Source organism: Dermacentor variabilis, chromosome 1 (genome assembly GCF_050947875.1).
Source record: "Dermacentor variabilis isolate Ectoservices chromosome 1, ASM5094787v1, whole genome shotgun sequence".
Taxonomy (NCBI): Eukaryota; Metazoa; Arthropoda; class Arachnida; order Ixodida; family Ixodidae; genus Dermacentor; species Dermacentor variabilis.
Window position 1 is genome coordinate 145,776,599 of NC_134568.1, and position 23,976 is coordinate 145,800,574.

The 23,976-nt window shown below is 46.2% G+C and overlaps 2 protein-coding genes across 9 annotated transcripts in view; one reads left to right on the forward strand and one right to left on the reverse strand.

The window, feature by feature from the left end:
• The window catches only part of LOC142586041 (uncharacterized), a 116,796-nt gene that overhangs the window by 20,681 nt on the left and 72,139 nt on the right, over positions 1-23,976 (forward strand). For 2 of the 3 annotated variants that reach the window (XM_075697271.1, XM_075697277.1), the window contains one exon: positions 16,987-17,280. The gene's annotated coding sequence lies outside the window, so the exon portion shown is untranslated. Of the gene's footprint in view, positions 1-9,559; positions 9,802-16,986; positions 17,281-23,976 lie in introns of all 3 variants that reach the window. The other variant, XM_075697284.1, reaches the window with a different exon arrangement.
• The window catches only part of LOC142585994 (uncharacterized), a 330,876-nt gene that overhangs the window by 941 nt on the left and 305,959 nt on the right, over positions 1-23,976 (reverse strand). For all 6 annotated transcript variants that reach the window (XM_075697173.1, XM_075697220.1, XM_075697194.1 and 3 more), the window contains one exon: positions 9,071-9,119. In XM_075697173.1, coding sequence (XP_075553288.1) covers positions 9,071-9,119 — 49 coding nt within the window. The remainder of the gene's footprint in view (positions 1-9,070; positions 9,120-23,976) is intronic.

The window sequence follows — 23,976 nt, forward strand, 5'->3', positions numbered from 1 at the left end:
CTCTAAATTGCATTAACATTAATTGCCAATAATTACTACTAATTAATGTTGTTATACCATTTGCTATATTCTGTATTACTACTGACGTCATACAAGACGCTGTTGACATCGCAGTGATTTTTGGTACCACTCGTTGTGGACAATGCCAACTTTTCTGCTTCATGGGACAGAATGCTTTTGCATTAATAGAGTGTTTTAGCTTGTCCGGTATTCGGGTAAACGCAGGTGGACTGGGCATTTTAACGGAGGGCCAGAGAAGTAAACGTGAGTGGCCTTACGGTGTAGCCACCTGGTGGCGCTGAACTCAATCAAACAGATAATATTGCAGTAACCAAATGTATTTTACTTTGCTGCGGGTGTAAATTTTACACAGTTACGCAACTGCCGAAAACTTACACCAGCAGTGAAGAAAAAGTACACCTTGTTACTGCAATATTAGCTGTTTGTCTGGTTGAGCTCTGCACCAGTACATAACTGCACCATGCAGGCCTCTCATGTATATGCCACTTTGCGCCTCCGCCCTTCTGTTAAAACGCCCAGTCCGTGTGCGCTTACCTGAAAGATGTTCAAGCGAAAAGGGTAGCTCACAATTGAATGATTGCGGTGTTTACCCAATTCTAGAGCCTGCCTTTTTGCCCCAAGAAAATTGGTCCAAAAGTTTCCTGCACGGTACAATCGAATACAAAACCATAATGATGTTCACGGCGTTTGCAAGAGCCTAGCATCAGAGTCAGCCTAGCCAGCATGATCCCCATTGCCATCACAAGATGTCAATCGAAGTTGCTCTTGCACATGGCATAGAGTTGATAGGAAACTGTATGGCATACAACATCTGCCATGTTCTAGTCTAGCGTGCTGATGATGGCGCATCACTCTCAGTCCTTGATTATGAAAGCTCATCCAAAAGAGAAATTATTTTAGATGCTAATCTAACAGCAACAAGTCGTGTCAGGTGTTTTTGGCATTCCCTAGAATCGCATGCATCCCAAAACAAACTAGAGAAGTGGTTATTCTAGGCTTGGGCCAGAGTCCCGTTTGAGATTGTTGCAGTCATTTGATAAACACAGAATATCAAACGCACAATGGATCATATGGGGGACAGGTTGTGATTCAGACAGCAATAAAGTGCTATCCGAGAGTTTTGAAGATGGACATTAGGTGCAAATAAATGTCTTATTATGTGAAAGTGCAATTCGCTGTTCTGATCTTTCTCTTTTCTCATCACCAGAATCAAAGACACAGTACATTTTTCTTGCTAAAAATCGATGTGCGTTTGATTTCTACGTTGTTTAAAAGCTCTAATGTCATTTATACATTACTTTTCTACTTTGCACATACAGAAAGCAGGTACGCATTAGCTTCAGGGGTGTGTTAGAATTAGTTAATTTGACTTATCGTATAATTAGCTCAATTTGTTGGTCCTGTCAGGGTCACATTAATGAAATTTAACTGTATAAGGAAAAAAAAGACCAACTAAGGCAGAGCAACAAGAGAAGCTCATGAAAAGTACCTTTGTTCAAGGACACTGTACTCTCTTATTCTTCATGAGTGTGGTAAAGCACTAGTCCCATTTACAAGAATTGGCCACATTCCCTCTTATCACCCAATCCCAAGTGTTTTCTGAAGCTTAGACATTCCTGGACACCCAAAATGAGGTGGTTAAAGAATGAAGCATATGGCCTGCAGAGCTGAAATTACCTAGACAGAGTAAACCTCCTCCTAACCCTCACAACTTCTTTGCACTCATTATGCAAAAAAGAGGTGAGGCGTGCAGACAGGACACAAGAGTAGAGAAGTGGACAACATGAACGCCAACTATCAACTGAAGGGAGCACTGAAGCGAAGAAGAAAGAAGACATAACTCATCTGCGCAAGCTCAGGAATGGTATCACCACGTGTCAGTCGGGTACATGTGCTGGTCTACGTGAGAGATAACTGTTAAGGCACTTAATCTATTCCTTATGTAAAGTAATCGAAGGCTGACTCACGCACGCACTTCCACCATTATAGATATGCCATGCCTCTACCATAAGACGCGTATCTTCATTCTTATGCCTGTACAATATCGCGCATTCATCTAACTCTGGCGTGCAGTTGCAATCTTGGCAATGTAGGGAAAGATTAGAAGGTGATCCACCGGTTAACGACCTTTTTTGTTCCATTAGCCTCTGATTGATACACCATCCTGTTTGCCCTACGTAGAACTGGCCACAGCTAAGGGGAATTTTATAAATCACACCCATACAACAGTCAGTAAAACTGTTGTTCTTATTGTGCTTCACTGGACAAATATCTGTTCTTTTTTTGCCTTTTACCTCCTCCTTTTTCCTCTGTACGGCAGCGCATATCTTACCTAGCTTATTGGGAGCAGTGAAAGCAACATTAACATCATATCTACTTGCAACTTTTTTAAGCCTGTGCGACACTGAATGAATGTACGGAATAGCCACTACTCTTTTTTTGCTATTACTGCTTTCTGTAGTCACGTCCGTCCCCCTCGAAACCGACTTCTTTAGGCCAGTTCTACGTAGGGCAAACGGGACAGTGTATCAATCAGAGGCTAATGGAACATAAAAGGTTGTTAACCGGTGGATCGCCTTCTAATCTTTCGCTACATTGCCGAGATTGTAACTGCACGCCAGAGTTAGATGAATGCGCGATATTGAACAGGCATAAGAATGAAGATACGCGTCTTATGGTAGAGGCATGGCATATCTATAATGGTGGAAGTACGTGCGTGAGTCAGCCTTCGATTACTTTACATAAGGAAGAGATTAAGTGCCTTAACAGTTATCACTCACGTAGACCGGCACGTGTACCTGACTGACACGTGGTGATGCCATTCCTGAGCTTGCGCAGATGAATTTTGTGTCTTTTCTTTTTTCGCCCCAGTCCCTTCAGTTGATAGTTGGCGTTCATGTTGTCCACTTCTCTGCTCTTGTGTCCTGTCTGCACGCCTCACCTCTTTTTTGCATAATGAATCCTTACAAACTAGCTCAGCTTTCTGTCGTTCTAAGCTTCTTTGCACTGCATTGTGATTCCATGCCACCATTCACACTATTTCACCTCAAATTTTTGATGATTAGTGGCACTAATATTTAAAAGCACACTCAAAATAAATATAGTATTTTGGCAATACAATCATGGTTGATATGAATTTTAGAATGAGAGGCATTCTGAAAATTTTCCAGCAAAGGTTCATTGTGCACAAAAGCTTTGGGGTTATGTATGAACACTTTCACGCTGCTTTGGAGGACATGAATCTACCAATCACAATCATGAGCACTAACATAGTGAGCAGGCCAATACACGTCTGCAGTTTTTACCACTGCAGCAAAAACGTAGGCTGGAACATGTAGATGGCCAGTCCCTTTGCTGTTGCAATGTCTTGCAGCTGTGTTACCATACAATAATGTCTTTGCTTAACAGCCCGGCCTACTGCCCAAGCCCTATGGTCTGGCCATGGCACTCACTTGCCCTACCCAATCAACCCAGGCACACATGCATCAATAACACCACAACTGCCATCCATGCTGTATGCAGTCTGTAAACATTGACTGAAGATATTCACAGGCATACGCACACACAAACCCAACTGGCGGTCAGCTGCAGAGCTGTACTTCAGTAAGTTCCTGTGTATGTTTATCGAGAAGAATTCAGAAAGTCAGACGATACAAATTATTTACCTATGAAATTCTGTTAGACTCCATCGTAAGATTTTACAGTAATCAGCCAAGCTATTCGACGTGAGGACAGAGTGTGGTGCCGTCTGCCACCAGCGCCTGAATGACGTGTAAAGTTGTATCACATGCCGGAATGTATGCTTCAATGCCGCTGCGCTGCCCACTGCCAGTTGGTGCAGTGATTTCAGTCTCAAATTCCTCAATATATTGCTCGCGCCTTTGTCGTCTTCCACAGCTGGCTCCGATGCTGCTCATCATGCCAGCGTTCCCACACTGCCCCTCCCTCTGCGAAGGCAATGATGACACCGGCCCACTGCCAGCCGGTACGGTGATTTCAGTCTCAAGTTCATTGCCTCAATATATCATGAAATGAAAACACAAATGTATTGTTGAACCTCGCAATAACGAAATCGGCAGGTAACGAGAAAAAATTCGCTTTCACGAGAACTTCGTTGTTGTTAAATGAGACAGGACAGATAGATGAGACAGCACTTTACTGTCAAAATTCCGTTAGCCTACTTTGGGAAGCTTTGCCCGAGGATACAGAACTGCTTTGCCGACAGTACAAAGTGCGCCGCATGTGTCGACCACGAGTGGCAGCACTGCCGTGGAGCAGTATTCTCAGTCAATTGCTTTTGGAGATACGATCATTTTTGCGAGATTTTGCGTAACTCAGCACCAGACACAGAGTGACAGCGCTCCACACACACAACAGCATTTCTCTAGCACACATTGTCGCCCACAGGCAGCGACGCGTCTGGTGCCGAGCACAAAAGTGATCGTATCTCGTATACCCGAAGGAAATTGAACGAGATTACGGCCCCTTTGCGCAATTCTTAGTCCGGCACTGAATACGCACATGATGCCTGTCTGGTGGCACCATAACCAGCGTTCTTGAAGCAAGGGATGCATATTCCCGGACGATAGTTCAATCACGGTCCGATGTGTGGCACTCCATGGTTTGACCACCATCTAAGCGCCATAAACAATTCCACAATCGGTGGGGCGTGGATTTCCTTATTTTTGCTGCATTTTTCTCACCGAGGCGCACATTACGCACTGCACGACATGTACAAGAACAGTCGTCGCATATCAGTAGCAACATGTGCACCGCTTCAAACAGGCGATCAACAAAGAAGATTTCAGGTGCAGCGATCGCTTTCGGGGCTGGGTTGTTTTTATAAACAAAAATAATGGTGCCGACGCAAATGTAATGTGGTGGTATTTTACGCAATTTTAGTGCAAAGGAATCACATTTGAGCACATTTTGCAGCCTGCTAGCCTTGCGCGAGTAGGTAATATGCGGAGTTACGTTCCGGCAAATTTCGTTGATACGGGATTGTAGTACAGCGACATTTTGTTATCGAGAGGTATGAAATTCATTGAATCCTGTGTTCATTGAATACATACTGTGTCCCGTGACAATTGCCCCCTTCCCACGCTTGTTGAGCTTCACCGCAATAATTTGCGCACGCTTCATCGCGCAATATTTCTATAGTGAGGCGAAGCTGACTTTTGGCAACCGGCATTATGCAACACGTCATGCTTTCCGAGCTTTGAAGCCAATCGCGAGGACCACAAAGGCGGAGTCGGTGCCATTGCTGACAGCAGCGAATTCTTTCAATGAAAAACACGGCACAAAACGGCAAGAAGCTTAATAGCGAACGCAGAAGCAGCTAGGCCTAGTGTCTGCGGTGGTGGCTACGGCTGCCAGCAGATCTGCGTGCGAGAGCGCCGGTTCGAGGAGCGACGAGGTAATGAAAACGGCGGCGTTGATGGTGGTTTTATTAATGCCGTTTCGGACCTGCCATGACGGCAAAAAGTCCGGAAAATCTGATGGCGAAGGGTTCTTGCATCAGAAATTTCAGACGTTATTATACATAGGCGCTATGGGGTACGTGGTGGTGCTGCGAAGCCGTCTGAATTATCGGGCATTTGGAAAGTCGGTCATTGACTAAACACTGATAACTCCTCCTACTCGAGCCACCTTTACCGTGACTTTCTTTCCCTTTCAATAAAATTACAGCTAATTTTCCCTGATAGAAGCGCAAGTTCCCCGAGTTTTCCCTGACTTTTTCCAGACTATTGAAAATCCCTGAGAATTCCCGGTTTTCCCGGTTGGCAGACACCCTGAATCTTTAACCCATTCAGGCTGTTGAATATTCTATGACCAGTTTACTTCCGCATAGACCAGGTTTTGTCGCTGCATTCCGAATTAACAATCTGACCAAAACATTAACAAATCCCAGCCTTGCCTGGATATATTCCACAATGAGCATAATTATAAGCATGTCGAAGGCCCCGAGCAACTTTGTTCTGTTCTAGTAAAAGGGCAATGTTTATGAACAATGAAAATGAAATGCACATCCTAAATCGCAGAATAAAACTACCGCGTGCACTCTCGCTGTGGTGAAGCAATGTCAAACGATCCTACTTTCGACACAAAAGCTACTGCAGTGCCGGCACTTGCAGTCCTGACCCTCATGCCCAATATTGGTAGATTATGCTTCTGTGACTGTTAATAGGCATATATTACCATGAGTAGAAGCTTTGAAATTCTTGTGCCTACTCCACATAACATCTGACATTTAGGTAGCACTGCTCAACACTACTTTATGTTTTGCCAATAAAAAGTGATTCCATTGAATTTGTAAGTGATCATACACTCAGCCTGGCAATTTTTGTACTTTTCTTGCACAAAAGGGGCCCAGATATGCCAACCAAAACACTGCAAAAGCGGAGACTTCAAAATGACAGAATTGACACTGTGGTTTGGGTGAGGAAATTAAAGAGCAGTTTGACCTTCAAGTTTGACCACTAAAGAAATGCAAATGGGATTTTGAACCAATTTTTATCAGTCTAGATTGATTTAGTGCTCCCTAATTATTCGCATTAATGCAGGGCAATAAATTTATTCCTAGGACGTGACTTGATGCAGGCACTTGAGGCCCAGGTATTAGATACAAGAATGTACAGTCAACAACCGATTTTTCAGATATGCCGATAATTCGGACAGCTTTGCGTCACCACCACGGCACCCCATAGAGTCAATGTATAAGAATGTCTGAAATTTCGGACGCAAAAACTCTTCACTGTCCGATTTTCCGGACTTTTTACCATGACCACAGGTCCTAAATGGCATTGATCAAAGCCACCAAGGCTGCCATTTTGATTATCTGGCCACCTCGAACAGGCGCTCTTGTATGCAAATCCGTTGGCAGCCATAGCCACCACTGAGGCAACGCTAGCCTAGTTACTTCGACGTTCACCACTAAGCTTCTTGCTGTGCGGTACGATGTTTTTCATTAAAACAATTCGCTGCTGTTAGCAATGGCACCGACTCCGCTTTTTGAATCCTCGCCAATGGCTTTGAAGCTCAGAAAGCATGACACGTTGCATAATCCGGTTCCCAAAAGTCAGCTTCGCCTCAATACAGAAGTATTACGCGGTGAAGCCTACAAAAAAAAAATGGGAAGAGACAGTTGTCACGGGACACAGTATGTATACGCTCCTGACACTGCCCAGGCGGCGTGTCCGAGCAGCGATCGTCAGCGCCTCTTGCGGCACCTTCCGTCAAAACTGACACTGACGGACCACGCTACTCAAGCGGACCTGCCAACGTGATCGCATGTTCATGCTTGTTTTGAAACGAACAAATGGCGCAAGTTTTGCTATGTGTTTTCAGACCAATCTCAAAATTACATGGTCGGATACGCCCTGCCATTCGTCGTAAAGGGGAAATGCTCTACACTGCCGGGCACGTTCACAGCGTGAAAGAAGTCGCCAGTGAGACTGTGCTGGCGAAGTGTCACTCCCAACAAGGCAAACACAACTGCAGCGTATCTCTGGCCTGAGTACACTCAACTATCATATTATGCTTTGATCAAGCAGCTCAATTGAGTGTGCAGGCATGGCTGAGCTTATTAAGCATTCGGTGTAGGTGTTCTTATCCAACCATTTGAGTTACCGCAGACAAAATGTGTCCCTCCATGCTGCTGTTTTGACACGCTTGCAAAGCCTCATTTGCCAGGGAGGATGGGTGCCATATCTTTTAGAATTATTAAAAGGCTCTTTTAAACAACTTGCGCAAAAATGTTATCAGACTGCTATGTTCTGCCAAGCAACTGCAGTACTTTGTTTACACTCTAAAACAAAATTACACCCTTTGGGTTGTATCTTGCCACACAACATAAACGTCATCTGTCTTGTCCGCATTTCTTTTCTTTAACGCTGCGAGCCCGGTACTTCCCAGTAACGAACGGCATGCGCGTTATCAGCATGACATCATTCCCGATAGGAAAGTAGCGGGCGCCGCGTTTTCAAGAAAGGAAACCCAAACAAGGCAGATGACGATTATCGTTGTGTGGCACATATACACCCCAAGGGGGGGAGGGGGGCACCTTTGTCTAAGAGTACACAACTGCCGAGGCACCGGCACGACCTTGAGCCGCTCCGGCACGACCTTGAGCCGCTCCGGCCGCCAAGATTCGGGTGACCGTATTCGGCAACCTGGACCCAAGCAGAGCCACACAGCGTGAAGTGCTCAGCAACTCACGCAAGCCAGAACATCTGCAACCACCACGCAGTACGCTTCGTACAGCAAAATAAATAGCTCTAAAAGATATGGACAATTTGCAAAAATATGTAAGTCGGCTGCTTGGCAAGACTCTTTCTCGACCAAAAACTTCAGCCTACTGACTACAATAATTTCTAGTGCGATCCTCTAGGAAGGAAGCGCAAGCACAAAACCACGGCCGGCCAGGAAATCTGTACAGTCGGAGAGCAGGCAGCCCTGCACGGCTGTTACAGCCTTTGACGCAGTAGTACCGCCGTCCCCGTGCTATTTTTCCTCGGCTGTTTTCGATGTCTTGCACATTTGCCATCGTAAAACAGTGGTATGGGAACGTTTGCCCGCAGGACGGTGGCGCACGTGGTTAAGAAGTTTCGAATCACACGCAGTAATAACAACAATATGTGCGCCAGCTGGATTCTACGCCGTCGACTGAAGTATCAGTACCAGAGTTGCGCTTTCGACGCTACAGGTGGCACGGCCGTCGCCGGGAAACTCCACTGTCAGGAGCCTATTCCTGAATTATACACACGTGCACCCGCCCATCTCCTGCCACAGTACGAGTACCAATACACCTAGTAAGTGTACTGGCAGGCCTTCAGCGCTATTTCGGACTTACCTGTGGCGATTTGAGGCCGGGGGCAGTAAAAGGCATGCATTAATTTTTTTGGACTGCCCGATTTTTTGGACGTTGACGATATTCTGAATCTGCAACTTAGTCAGCAAAAGTAAAGTGGCAGTAAAGTGGCATGCACTAATAAGGTGCTACTATTCAGTAATCCAAGTAGAAAAGACTGTAGCCAAGATGAAAACTTACATTGGCGAGAAATGGCTTTCTCCATTCCTTCTTTTTTCTCCTTGAATGCCTGAAAGAAGACAAGCGAGCGTAAATAATTCACATTTTAATTAAATTATGGGGTTTTACGTGCTAAATCCACGACACGCCAAAACCACGATCTGATTATGAGGCACGCCGTAGTGGGGGACTCCAGAAATTTGGACCACTTGGGGTTCTTTAATGTACACCTAAATCTAAGCACACAGGTGTTTTCGCACTCCGTCCCATCGAAATGTGGCTGCCGTAGCCAGAATTCGATCCAGCGACCTCGTGCACTAATTTGCATTGATAAATGGGAAAACCACTTGCCATAGTTCTCTCATCCAACTGCACTAAAATTAGATGAGTTGGTTAAACATTACAAGAAAGAGCAAGTGATTTAAATTGAGCGGCATGGTATCAATGGTCTTCAAAAGTACACTCAAGGCAAATATTAGTTGAACTCAAACTGTTAAAATGTTTTTGCAGGAATCTCGCAACATCTGATTTGTGCCAAGAAATGACTTAGTTGCAGAAAAAATCGCAACTGAAAGGGCCGCATTCCTCTGCCTCAATTCCAATCGCCCACGACGTGTGATGCAGTGTGATGAAGCATACATTATCACAACCATTTTCCACTGTTGGTGAATAAAACGGCACCTGAAATCCAGCACTATGGTTTCTTGTGTAAAACATGGAAGGGTGGGAAGAAAACAAGCTAGGAGAGTGCGGTATGTGTGTTGACAAGGCCTAAAACAAACTGCATGTTTATTGTGACCATGACGTGCCAATCATCTTCAAAGACTCGTAGCGATTGGCCCTGTTGATTCCCTCAGTAATGATACTTTGGCTCGTGATGCTGGACACAATTACAGCAATTTAAGCTTGCTGAGACAGCATATTTTTTGCTATTTGCAGTCAGGGTGAGCTTTGCAAGCCAGCAGAACCAGTGCAGCACTACATGATACCATAACTACTTAAACATGAGAGCACAGGCGGTGTGGGGCTAAGCAAAAACGAAACTTTTTGACCGCCTGCAGCGTAACGTGAATAAGTTATTTTTGAGAATTTAATAGAAGTGGACAAGTAGCATTTTCTTCCATGTTAGAATGCAATGCAATAATATTGTGACAGAGGGGAGATGTAGGCAAAGGATAAATTTACAAAATATTTACAAAGAAAGCTATGGCAAGAGAAGATGTCTGATCTGGCCTATGTGGAAGTGTCCTCATTGTCGTCTTCATCGCTCTGCCAAACCTTGCGTTCATCCATGTACTGATCGCTCCCTAACATCAGCCCCGGTGGCAGAAGCACCGTCCTGGCGCTTGCTAGAAAGGTGAGTAGCTAGAAGGGCAATATGGCTCCAGCTGGGAAACATGAACAACATCAGTTGGTAGCGAAGAGTCGAAGAAGCAGAGCCCAGGGGCATAAGCTTGTAATTGATGTCACTGAACTGATGCAGCACCTTCTAGAGTCCAGTGTAACGTGGGAGAAGCTTCTTTGATAGGCCAATGCGATGGCATGGCGACCATAGGAGGGCCAGAGAGCCAGGCATGAAGTGCACACTTCTGTGTCAGCTGTCGTAACGGGACTTTTGGGATTGTTGCGAAGCACAGAGTTGGTTGTGGGCTAGCTGACGAGCTACGCGGGCTTGAGCAATGACGTCACTGGTGTATTCAGCAGGCAAGTGAGGAGCCGATGGAAGGAGAGTCTCGAATGGCAATGCAGGATGTCTGCCAAACAGTAAATAAAATGGTGACTATCCAGCAGTGTCATGCTGTGACGAGTTGTACATGAAGGTAACAAATGGTAACGTGCTGTCCCAGTCACGGTGATCAGGTGAAGCATACATGGCCAGAATCTCAGCTAGCGTTTGATTCAGGCGCTCGGTCAAGCCATTCGCCTGTGGACGATAAGCAATGGTGAGCTTACGTTTAGTGGAGCAGGCACAAAGGATGTCATCTATCACTCATGAGAGGAAGTACCTCCCACGATCAGTGAGGAGCTTGAGGGGCACCATGATGTAGAATTACGTTGTGAAGGAGAAAGTCAGCGATGTCTGTAAAACAACTTGTCGGGAATGCCCTGGTGATCGCGAAGCGCATGGCACAGTCTGTTGGGACCGCAACCCATTTATTTCCCGAGATGGACATAGGAAAAGGGCCTAGAAGGTCAAGGCTGACGCAGAAGAATGGCTCTGCAGGGATATCAATAGGTTGTAGCTGGCCTGCAGGCAGCGCTGAATGGCACTTGGGGTGTTGGCAGCGTTCACAAGCAGCAATGTAGCGGTGCACAGAATGGTACATGCCAGGCCAGAAAAACCAATGCCAGATGCGAGTGTAAGTACACGAGACACCCAGGTGACTGGAAGTTGGTACATCATAAAGCTAGTGAACAACACCGAAGCGTAGATGGCGAGATGGGACAAGCAGGAGCTCTGGGCCATCTGAGCCGAGATTATGATGATACAGAATGTTGTTGGGTGGCTCAAACAGGCGAATGATGAGCCGTAAAGACACGTCTTGTCGCTGTTCGGTGGGGATATTATCTGAAGGAAGGATGGACAGTATGCAGGCGTATGCAGGGTCAATGAGGTCGGGAACATCGACAGGGTGGTGTGACAAGCAATCTGCATCTTGGTGCAATCATCCAGATTTATAGTGCACAACAAAAAAGTATTCTTGGAGCCGTAGTGCCCAGCGGCCGAGATGTCCAGACAGATTCTTGAGCGACGAGAGCCAGCAGAGAGCAAGATAAGCCCACACCAAAGCCAGGCACTCACATTAAGTGATGGAAAAGTTCCGTTCAGAGGATGAAAGAAGGCGACTGGCACAGGCGATGACACCTTCCTTGCCGTGCTGTTTTTGGCTAACGACAGCCCCAATTCCATGACCACTGGCATTGGTGAGAAATTCTGTAGGCAATGAGGGGTCGAAATGGGCCAGCATTGGTGGTGTAGTGAGTAGATGGATGAGGGCAGAAAACGAAGCTTCTTGTTCGGGTCCCCACACGAAAGGACCATCTTTCTTCAAGAGTTCAGTGACAGCGCGGGCGACGTCCACGAAGTTCTGTAGAAAGCGACTAAAGTAGGAATATAATCCTATGAAACTCCGGATGACTTTGGCTGAGCATGGTGCAGGAAATTGTTGCACTGCTCGCACCTTGTTGGGGTCTGGCTGAACACCAGCAGCACTGATAAGGTGACCGAGCATAATTATTTGGCGCCGCCCGAAACGGCACTTGGCAGAGTTCAGCTGAAGATTGGCTCGACGGAAGACGGCAAGAACGGCCGATAAATGGGTGAGGTGGCTGTCAAACGTAGGCGAGTAGACAATGACACCGTCGAAACAGCATAGACAGATGGACCACTTATATCCCCGCAGGACACTCCAGGCGCATTTTTGCTGTCAGCGTCGCCGTGATGTTCCGTCATGTGACCAACATATTGATAACATATGCTGCAATGCATGTAAGGCCCTATGGAACATTCGAAGGAAATTGTCGAGAGCTCCGATAAACATGAAACTTACTGCGTATAAAGCACTGGTCAGACCCATTTTGTACTATGCGTCCTGGTTATGGGACCCTTAAACTAAAACAAACAGATCAATTGGAAAACATGCAAAAATTAGCCATTGGCTTCATTTGCAACTGCTGCAGAAGGACAGACAGCGTGACAGATATGATTAATATGCTAGACCTTGAGACTCTCCCGATCATGATGTACAGAACACAGGCTTAAGTTAAGTTCTTATATCTGTCATACAATAATAAGAAGCAGGTTGACAAGGCTCGCTAACTCACCCCTGTATCACAAGCAAACACTCGCTATAACCATGGAAAACTCTTACAAGAGTACCGGGTTTGTACTGATTCATTTAAATATTCTTTTTTTCCTAATACTGTATCCCATTGGAATAGGCTACCACAGAGTGTTGTTGACTCTAAGGATGTAGTGCATTTTATTGCCTGTTTGAAAAGTGTAAATGCATGATTTTTTGTTCTTTGCCTTTGTTTTTGTACTTTTGTTTTGATTATGTTCCTGCACCCACTCCTGCTTGGACTCCAATCGGAGTCTGCAGTATTGTCAAATAAATAAATAAATAAACTCCAAGGGTGAAAACACCGGCGCTGCGTACCGTATGCTGTATGGGCGAGTGAAAGCGTGTAAGGGAAGCTGATGATCGCGGCTCAATCTCACTTGTGCAAGGGAGGAAAGCAGGAAAGAAGCGCACTGTATTCCATCGTGCACTAGGTTCCGGGGGAAGGGGAGGGAGGTGGGGGCGGTGACGTCATACTGCGTATTCTACGGCCGCACACGCCATACAGTAAAAGCTCGTTAATTCGAATTCCACGGGGATGCTACGAAAATTCGAATTATCAAAATTCAAACTAATGAAAGTAAAAGACAAAAATTGACTGGTTAAGGCGCGCGTATATAGTCCGACGTAGTGTGAGCACACGCGCACACACGGTGACGTTGGCGTGAACATCTACACTTCGTTACTGGCACAGCTAACATAACCGGATGCGGACAACACGGTCTGCTGTGCCCGACGTTGAGATGGCTCTTGCTCCATCTGCGCATTCGTCGCACCGACTGGCGCGGAGAAATAAAAATTATGCAATTTCTCCCAAAAAGCGAAGCATTGATTGCGATAGCAAATCAGTAGATAGCTATACGAAGTAAGGATAGTAGTTTTACTGGCCGTATAAACTTTTAAACATTCGCTTACTAAGTTAACAAGTACGGTGTCACACGTGCACAGGTAAACATGAACATATCTCGCTCGATGACCGCGGAAACTCCCTGAAAAACACTGGAGTGAGGAATCGCGGCAGTAGCAGCGAGCGAATTGACCTTAGTACAGCTCTTGCTTCAACGCAAATGAAACATAGAAAGCACATCGCATTCGAAGCTACCAGCACTACGTGCACTCTGCAAACATCGCATATCACTTTGAAGATGAGGCCCACGCGGGTGCGCACTTTGGCCATGTCGCAGATTGCTTTCAAGATACGGGGCCCGCATGGCTGCGTGACAGGAGAGGGTGCACATCCGCCCCACCTTCCTCGCTCGCACATGCGAGATTGAGCCGCGTTCGCCGGCTAACCTTTGCACGCTTTCGCTCACACATACAATACAGTGCATGGCGACCATTTTATCGCCCTTGAGCTTTAGGAACCTCAAAGGAGAGAAGCGACCTGCAACAGAGGTGTTGGCCATGCCATGACCTGGCACAAATGCGTCTTTTTGCAGTCAGGCCTAAACAAAGGGCCGCAGATGGAAAAAGCAAAGCTGCGCAGCGATGCCAGCGCCGCCAACGTGCTCTCGTGCATTAGCACTCTCCCCATCCACGATGGCACGGAGTTCGAATTATCGGTGGTGGTGCGGATTTCAGTGTGAATTAGCGGGATGTGTTACATATTGCTTTCAAGCTGATGAGCAAAACGAGAACAAGGTGAAAGCAGGAGCCAACGTTTCTTGCTTGAAGGCCCTGAAGAAGACAAGTCCACTTGTCAAAACGTTGGCTCCTGCTTTCACCTTGTTCTCGTTTTGTTCATCGTCTTGAATTTCCATCTCCCGCCTTACCCATTTTCCCTGGATATTGCTTTCAATACATTGCTGGACAGACCACAGCAGCTACTTTGAATTATCCAAAATTTCGAATTAACGAGTTGTGTATTAACGAGCTTTTACTGCATCTTGAAAGCGATCTGCGTTGAGGGCAGAGTCAAGGCGCTTCGACGGCTCATACCTTTGTGCATGCTGCATTCTCACCACTCAGTTTGCATTGAAGGGATAGACAGCACAAAGGTCACTTTGCTCGCTGCTACCGCTGTGCTTCCTCACGCCAGTGTTTTGACAGCGAGTGTCTATGCTCATCGAGTGTGATATGCTCATGTTTGCCTGTGCACAATGACACCATGCTTGTTAATTTAATTAGTAAGCGAATGTTTCCAAGCTTATACAGCCGATAAAACTACTATCCTTGTTTGTATAGCTGTCTATTTGCTATCGTAATCTGTGCTTCACATTCCGGGTGAAACTGCAACTTTTTTGTTATTGGCAGTAGACTACTAGTCATAGAATTTATAAGAAGGCAGTGTGATGTCATCGGGCTAGTGCTGATATGTCCCTGTCGAGTCCTGCGCACTTGCCTAAATTTCTCTAATACTAAAGCTCTGTCCTTGGTAATATTCATGCCTTAGACATTTTTGAGCATTACTCTATCACTTTACTTAATATTTGGCTTTAGTGACCCTTCAAAGGATGAAACTATATGAACATCATTTTAATTACATCATTTTTCTGTTAAGCTTTCTTGGCTCTGACTGCAAATGACGCAGTATGCACTTGCTACAGATTCTCTTTAGGTTAAAACCCATCTTAGCTATTTGTCACACAGCAAGTAGAACAACTTCCCAGAATATCAAAGTGTTGGTGATTTATTTATTCCTGTGGCAGAACTTGAGTCACACTGAGTGATAAAGGACAAGGCATTTGAAGCGCAGGTATTAGCTACAAGGAGCAAGCTATTTTAAATCTAAGGGCTGAAGTTCTATCTTTAACACGTTCTGCTTCACAGAGATAATTCTACTGGCATGAAAGAAGCACATGCCAATCCTGCCTATCAATCATTTTGTTTACATGAATATTGTTCACGCAAGTACTACCGATGAGATGTGTCTCTGCTTCATTTTTTAGTCACACCACAAGTACTGATAGAAGCAGACAGAAGACAGACAGAAGCAGAAATGCAGTTTATATTATAAATGTGAACATTTCATGAGCATGAAGACTTTCATGAAATAACGAAAGTTTAGTGGGTATGACATCGCATTGCTGAACTCAAAGTCACGGGTTTCATCCCGGCCATGGGGGCTGCATGTCGGGAGAGAACTCACTGCCTTGATAAGGATGAAAGTGAAAGGCATATGCTTAGCTGCCTATGGGAAACACATTCAGAAGAGTCAACATTAAAGTGAAGCTTTCTTTACCTACTTTCCTGGGTTTGGCGTGGTTACTGTCCACTGGGTCGGTCAGTATCTCAGCAGATATGCTTGTGGATATACATATGAAGGCTATGTGTGCGCCGAATGATAGTACAAGCGAATCAGCTTATATACTTATATAACCCTTGTACGCTGACCAACGAAGTAGTATGAGTAAGCACACCTCTGCTTTGCACACCAAAAAAATTAATTCCTTCATAAGATCTGAACAAATAACAGGTATCTCAAAGCACACTGACCTAATAATGGAATGACGAATTATATTCAATGGATTCTTTGACTTAATCAATCTTCTTTGTTTTATCGACTGAGCATAAGCCAATGGTGTGTGCCTGCTCTTGGCCAATCCTCCAGAATGGATATGTGCCACTGTGACAAAAATTTAAGAATTCTGTCACCACTGTGACAGAATTCTTAAATGTAGCTAGACATGTGTCATACTTCTCTGTACACACACCTGCCATCATTCTTTTTCCCTCAACGCGCGCCATGCATTGCCTTCGTTCTCGTAACATCGCTGCATAGATGTCTTACTGTGCATCCGCCAGATTTGGTGTCTTCATTTCAGCATGGTTTGTGATCGGTGCAGAGCATAAACGTTAAAATTGCATGATATTAAAGATATCACCTTTGTTATGGATAAATATAAACACTGCATGACATTGCACACTGTACAGAATGAAAGTTAGTGCAACTGTATGTACTGTTGTTAGTTATACAGCATTTAATTAGCCACTACACTAAAGCTTCGTTTCACATTGATTCCAACATGTGTGTCAGATCTGCGTCTTTTTTTTTTCTTTTTGCACAATTTTTGTGCAAAGAGCAAGAAATATCTCAGTGGGCTCGGTGGCACCGCAAGGCGCACGATGCAAACTTTCATGCTCTACTGTGTACAGGTATTCCTGGGACCCGGTTTGCGCGGTGATGCCTCCTTTCCGGCTCCCTTCGGACACACTGCGTCTGTGACATCGACAGCATCATATCAAGTTGGCCTGGCTTCTGTCGCAACCATATCGCTCTTGCGGTTAGACTCGGCAACGCCCAACATGATCCATCTTGATAAATGTTTCGGCAATCCAGCGACCTCCCAGAAACTGCATAAATTGGGACAACGCCTGCTACCACCCTTTAGTGGGCTCGGTGGCACCGCAAGACGCACAATGCTAACTTTCGTGCTCTACTGTGTACAGGCTGGTGAAAAATATTGTCTTATGAAGTGTTTTAGAACTAGCTGTACATGCCTGGTGGTGTTGCCGAGCCCTGTCTGTTTGTGGTCATGTTGTATGAATGTGTCTCTTATGGTTCACTTATTGCTAATTATGTGTAGCGACATAGAGGAAAACCCAGGTCCTGATTCTGATGCACAGGGTAATCTTGATCCTGATTCTGATGTTCTGCAACATATTTTACATACCATCACAGAAATTAAGGCTTCCCAAACTGAACTCCAAATCGGTATGCAGGGCGTCCAAACACAACTGTCTCTCATTGAGAACACGCTTGCAACACTCAAAGACTGCAAAGAACAAGTTGAAAAGTGTGAAACAACTGTTAGTACAGTTCAAAAGCAAGTCGCACATTTATACAGTAAAATGGACAACTTAGAGAACAGAAGCCGCCAGAACAATATTGTGATATATGGTATCCCAGAATGTAGCGATGAAGGCCCTGCATTTTGAAGAAATATGTCGAGAACGAAATCTTCAACAATTTGCTGAAAGTAAAAGTAAAGACTGTGGAGCGCGTCCATCGCGTTGGCAAAAGATTAGCTAATCGACATCGACCCGTCATACTGCGGTTTTTTGATTTTGCCGAAAAAATGACAGTTCTGCGCAACTGTTCAAAGCTCAAAGGCACAGACTTATCGTTGTTGGAGGATTTTTCATTTGCAGTTCGTGAAACGCGCAGGAAGTTATGGGAGTCCTCAAAACAAAACCGAGCATGCGGTGATAGGGTTGTGCTTCTTTTCGATAAGCTGAAAATAAATGACACGCCGTACGCATGGGATAAGCACATGGAAAAGAGGATACCTCTTAAACAAGCGCGTTCTGAGATGACTGGTCGCGAGGGTAATAGTTCAAATGCGTGATGCCAAGAAAGTACACCGTCGTTTTCCTTATAGTATGAATGAATGAATATATGATGTTTAATGGCGCAAGGACCAGGTGTGGGCCAAAGAGCGCCATGCTAGTCAATGCTCGAAGCATAGTGAACAAAACAGATAAACTAGAGGAGATTTTATTGGCTTACGAGCCTGACGTTTTAGTGATTACAGAGACGTGGCTACATCCCTCTATCCACGATTCAGAAAATATTCCAGAAGACTATAGCCTAATTCGCAAAAATTGTGATAGCTGTGGAGGCAGAGTGGCCATCGCCATAAAGAATGGTCTAAAGTTCCAAGAGGAACAAGGTATACCTAACCACGAGAGTCTCTGGTGCACTGTCACCATTTCAAACCACACCTCTACTAATAGGTGGAGTATACAGACAGCCTGGGGCACCTGAAACTTACCTTACGGAATTACACAACTACCTCCTCGAGAAAATGCATGATCGGACGAAGCTAGTACTTGTTGGTGACGTCAACTTGGCAGGAATTGACTGAGATAACCTGACAGCCAGCAATAGGGAAGCAAACAGCTGCAAACGACTTTTTGATACCATGCTAAGTTTTTCTTTATCCCAACGTGTAACGCAAGTGACATGCGTCCAAGGGCTTGTTTCTAATATTTTAGACCTTGCTTTGATTTCCTGCACAGTAGATACTGACATTAAGGTGGAAGATGGAATATCTGACCATAAATTGATTCTAATTCATTTTCCTAATCTTAGCCTGGCAAAAAGTAACACTGAAAATTCACATATAGTTATTACAGATTATTGCAGAGCAAACGATGAAAGCATTATTGATTACCTGGAAATGAATTTAGACTATTTTTACGCTGAACCTTCCGATGATGTCGAGAACTTATGGCTAAAATTTAAAGTGGCAATTTTTCACTGTGAAAAAACTTATGTTCTTACGAAATGTAAGCGAACAAGGTGAAGAAATCCCTGGATAACTCGAAAAATTATTCATATGAAATGGAGGCTGAAAAGAATCCAGAAGCGTAAATGCGATCCAACAGTAATAAATAAATATTACCACGAATTTAAAAGCTTGTTACGGCAAGCAAGAAATAACTTTTTTTTCACACACTTTAATAGATTTCATGACAAAGCAACCGAAAAAATTTTGGCATTACCTTGCTAAACCGGACAGTCCAATCCGTAAGATGGAAATCAACAGCATCGTTACTGAAAATACGCACACAATAGTTAACTCATTCAATTCTTTTTTCCAATCCGTATTCACCCAAGCATGCCCAGTCCAAGTACCGCTTGTTCAATGTGGCTCGGCTATGCCGGAAATCGAGATAACCGAACGAGGTATCTTGAACCTGCTTCTACAACTAGATGTTAAAAAATACCCGGGCCCAGATAAAATTCCAAATGCGTTTCTTAAGCGTTATGCAGAACAACTTACCCCCTTTTTGCATAAAATATTTACGCTTTCACTGAAAAATGATGCAGTTCTGACAGACTGGCTTCGCGCTAGAATAATCCCAATTCATAAAAGTGGTAACAAACTTTCTGTGGAAACGTATCGACCCATATCACTAACTACTTGTTGCAAATTGATGGAGCATATCCTCAACAAGATGCAGCGGTGGCATAGAGGTAGAACATCCGCTTCGCGTGCAAGAGGACCGTGGTTCGAATCCCGGTGCCGCGCAATTTTTCACCGGATTAAAAAAAAAAAAGATCCGCGTGTTGATAAAATTGCATAGAACAGGCCTGGAGTGTGGCCTGATCCCGGTGACCAGAACCGGTACCACACTCACTGACCAGAGCAGGATTGGCCACCTTGGTGCAGTACTTGGCCACAATCTCCCATATGAACACAACAATCAAACCCCGGCCCTCAGTCCCCAGCAGCTGCGAAGCAACTGACCACGGCGGCGGTCAGACCTGCGACACAGCAGAGGGTGCTAAGAATCCCTGGTTCCGGACAGGCCGCCATTGGAATCTGAACCTGGCAATGTTAAACGCTAGAACATTATCTAGTGAGGCGAGTCTAGCAGTGCTATTGGAGGAATTAGAGGGTAGTAAACGGGATATAATAGGGCTCAGTGAGGTTAGGAGGACCAAAGAAGCATATACAGTGCTGAAAAGCGGGCACGTCCTGTGCTACCGGGGCTTAGCGGAGAGACGAGAACAAGGAGCCGGATTCCTGATTAATAAGGATATAGCTGGTAGCATACAGGAATTCTATAGCATTAACGAGAGGGTGGCAGGTCTTGTTTAGAAACTTAATAAGAGGTACAAATTGAAGGTCGTACAGGTCTACGCCCCTACAACCAGTCATGATGACCAGGAAGTCGAAAGCTTCTATGAGGACATGGAATCGGCGATATGTAAAGTCAAAACAAAATACACTATACTGATGGGCGACTTCAATGCCAAGGTAGGCAAGAAGCAGGCGGGAGACAAGTCAGTGGGGGAATATGGCATAGGCACTAGGAATAGCAGGGGAGAGCTATTAGTAGACTTTGCAGAACAGAACAATATGCGGATAATGAATACCTTCTTCCGCAAGCCGGATAGCCGAAAGTGGACGTGGAGGAGCCCGAATGGCGAGACTAGAAATGAAATAGCCTTTATACTCTGCGCTAACCCTGGCATCATGCAAGATGTGGACGTGCTCGGCAAGGTGTGCTGCAGTGACCATAGGATGATAAGAACTCAAATTAGCCTAGACTTGAAGAGGGAATGGATGAAACTGGTACTTAAGAAGCCGATCAATGAGTTAGCGATAAGAGGGAAAATAGAAGAATTCCGGATCAAGCTACAGAACAGGTATTCGGCCTTAACTGAGGAAGAGGACCTTAGTGTTGAAGATATGAATGACAATCTTGTGGGCATAATTAAGGAGTGTGCAATAGAAGTCGGTGGTAACTCCGTTAGACAGGATGCCAGTAAGCTATCGCAGGAGACGAAAGATCTGATTAAGAAACGCCAATGTATGAAAGCCTCTAACCCTACAGCTAGAATAGAACTGGTAGAACTTTCCAATTTAATCAACAAGCGTAAGACAGCTGACATAAGGAAGTATAATATGGATAGAATTGAACGAGCTCTCAGGAACGGAGGAAGCCTAAAAGCAGTGAATGAGAAGAGGTTTATTGGCGGCTCCTAAGGCAAACGCGCGGCGACCGGGAACGGCGAGACAGCCCGAAGCACTGTCCAAAAAAGGCGACAGTAATCAACAGCGCGAGCGGGGCCGAGCCGCGCGTTGGCGATGTGTCTGTGCCGCGAGGCGCGTCTTCTTCTTCACAATCTCCCCCCGGACAAAAAGAGCCATCCTGGCGCCTTAAGAATCAGGAGGCAGAGGGTCGTGGTAGGGCTTGAGACGCGAGACGTGGACAATGTCACGTCCACGCCGGCGCAAGTCTTCAGGTGGTGACAGTGGCTCGATCAGAAAATTCACCGGAGATGTTTGCTCCAAGACTCGGTAAGGCCCTTCGAATTTTGGGACGAGTTTCGAGGAAAGCCCCGGAGTCTGGAAAGGCACAGACAACCACACAAGAACGCCTGGAGCGTAGGTGGTGTTCGGAAGCGTGTCGCTGCGGTTTTCTTTCTGGCGCTGCTGTTGCTCGGCCGTAAAGGAGCGCGCTAGCTGGCGGCATTCTTCGGCCTGTCGGGCGACGTCGGACACAGGTAGACACTCGGAGGCGTCAGAACGGTATGGAAGGAGCGTGTCGATGGTATGCGTAGGATGGCGGCCATACAGGAGGAAGAAAGGTGAAAATCCCGTAGTGGCCTGGATCGCGGTGTTGTACGCGAACGTGATGAATGGAAGGATGCGGTCCCAGTTACCATGATCAGATGCCACGTACATCGACAGCATGTCACCAAGTGTGCGGTTAAATCGCTCTGTGAGTCCGTTAGTCTGCGGATGGTATGCCGTGCTTGTCCGATGAATAATACGGCATTCCGAGAGCAAACTTTTGACGACTTCGGAGAGGAAGGCGCGACCTCGATCGCTGAGGAGTTCTCGAGGTGCGCCGTGTCGAAGCACGAAGCGATGTAGAACGAAAAAGGCTACATCCCGTGCCGTAGCACTTGGTAAAGCGGCAGTTTCGGCGTAGCGTGTCAAGTGGTCAACAGCAACTACGATCCACCGATTGCCGTCTGGAGTCATAGGAAGCGGGCCGTATAGGTCGATGCCGACGCGATCGAAGGGTGTGGTAGGGCACGGGAGCGGCTGCAAGGCACCAGACGGGCGTAAAGGCGGCGATTTGCGGCGTTGACAGTCAAGACAGCACCGAACAAACTTTTGTACAAAATTGTACATGCCGCGCCAGTAGTAGCGGTGGCGAATTCGTTCGTACGTCTTGAAGACTCCGGCGTGGCCGCACTGTGGATCGTTGTGGAAAGCGGCACATATTTGTGACCTTAAGCTGCGGGGAATCACCAGAAGCCACCGACGGCCTTCAGGAGAGTAATTGCGTCGGTGGAGCAGCTGGTCACGAATGGCAAAATGAACTGCTTGGCGTCGGAGGGTTCGGGATACAGGGATAGTCGATGATCCAGAAAGATAGTCGAAAAGAGAAGCGATCCACGGGTCACGACGTTGTGCGGTGGCAAAGGAGTCCATGTCGAGAGATGAGATGGAGTGTGCGGAAGTTGTTCCGCAGGCCGAGTCTGGAGGTAAAGGTGAACGAGACAGGGCGTCGGCGTCGGAGTGTGTTCGCCCACTGCGGTATACGACGCGAATATCGTACTCCTGGATGCGTAATGCCCAACGGGCTAGGCGGCCAGTGGGATCTTTCAAGTTGGCAAGCCAACAAAGCGCGTGGTGATCTGTGACCAAGTCGAATGGGCGCCCGTACAGGTATGCTCGGAACTTGCCAAGTGCCCATACTAACGCCAAGCACTCTTTTTCGGTCACGCTGTAATTGGCCTCAGGCTTCGTCAGCGTGCGACTCGCATAGGCGACTACGTATTCGGGGTAGCCTGGCTTTCGTTGGGCGAGGACGGCGCCGAGACCGACCCCGCTGGCATCTGTGTGTACCTCAGTTGCAGCCGACGGGTCGAAATGGCGAAGAATAGGTGGGGAGGTGAGAAGACGACGCAGCGTAGCGAAGGCGGAGTCACATGCAGGGGACCAGGAGGAGAGGGTGGTGTCACCGCGCAGAAGCTGAGTCAATGGCGCCATTATCGATGCGAAATTCCGAACAAAGCGCCGGAAATATGAGCATAGGCCCACAAAGCTCCGAAGTTCTTTGATGGTCTGAGGCTTCGGAAACTCAGCGACAGCTCGAAGTTTTGCAGGATCGGGTAGAACGCCGTGCTTGGACACAAGGTGGCCTAAAATGGTGAGCTCTCGCGCGGCGAAGCGGCACTTCTTGAGGTTGAGTTGGAGGCCAGCGTTCGTTAGACAGGTCAAAACAAGTCTGAGGCGGAGCAGGTGAGTCGGAAAATCAGGCGAGAAAACCACGACATCGTCGAGGTAACACAGACATATGGACCACTTGAGGCCACGCAGCGTGTTGTCCATGAGTCGTTCAAAGGTGGCAGGGGCGTTACAAAGCCCGAACGGCATTACGTTAAATTCATATAAGCCGTCGGGCGTAATGAATGCGGTTTTCTGGCGATCGGCTGCTGCCATCGGTACCTGCCAGTACCCCGAACGCAAGTCAAGGGACGAGAAGAATTCTGCTCCCTGAAGACTGTCGAGGGCGTCGTCGATGCGCGGCAAAGGATAGACGTCTTTGCGCGTTACCTTATTTAGCCGACGGTAGTCGACGCAAAAGCGAATAGACCCGTCCTTCTTGCGA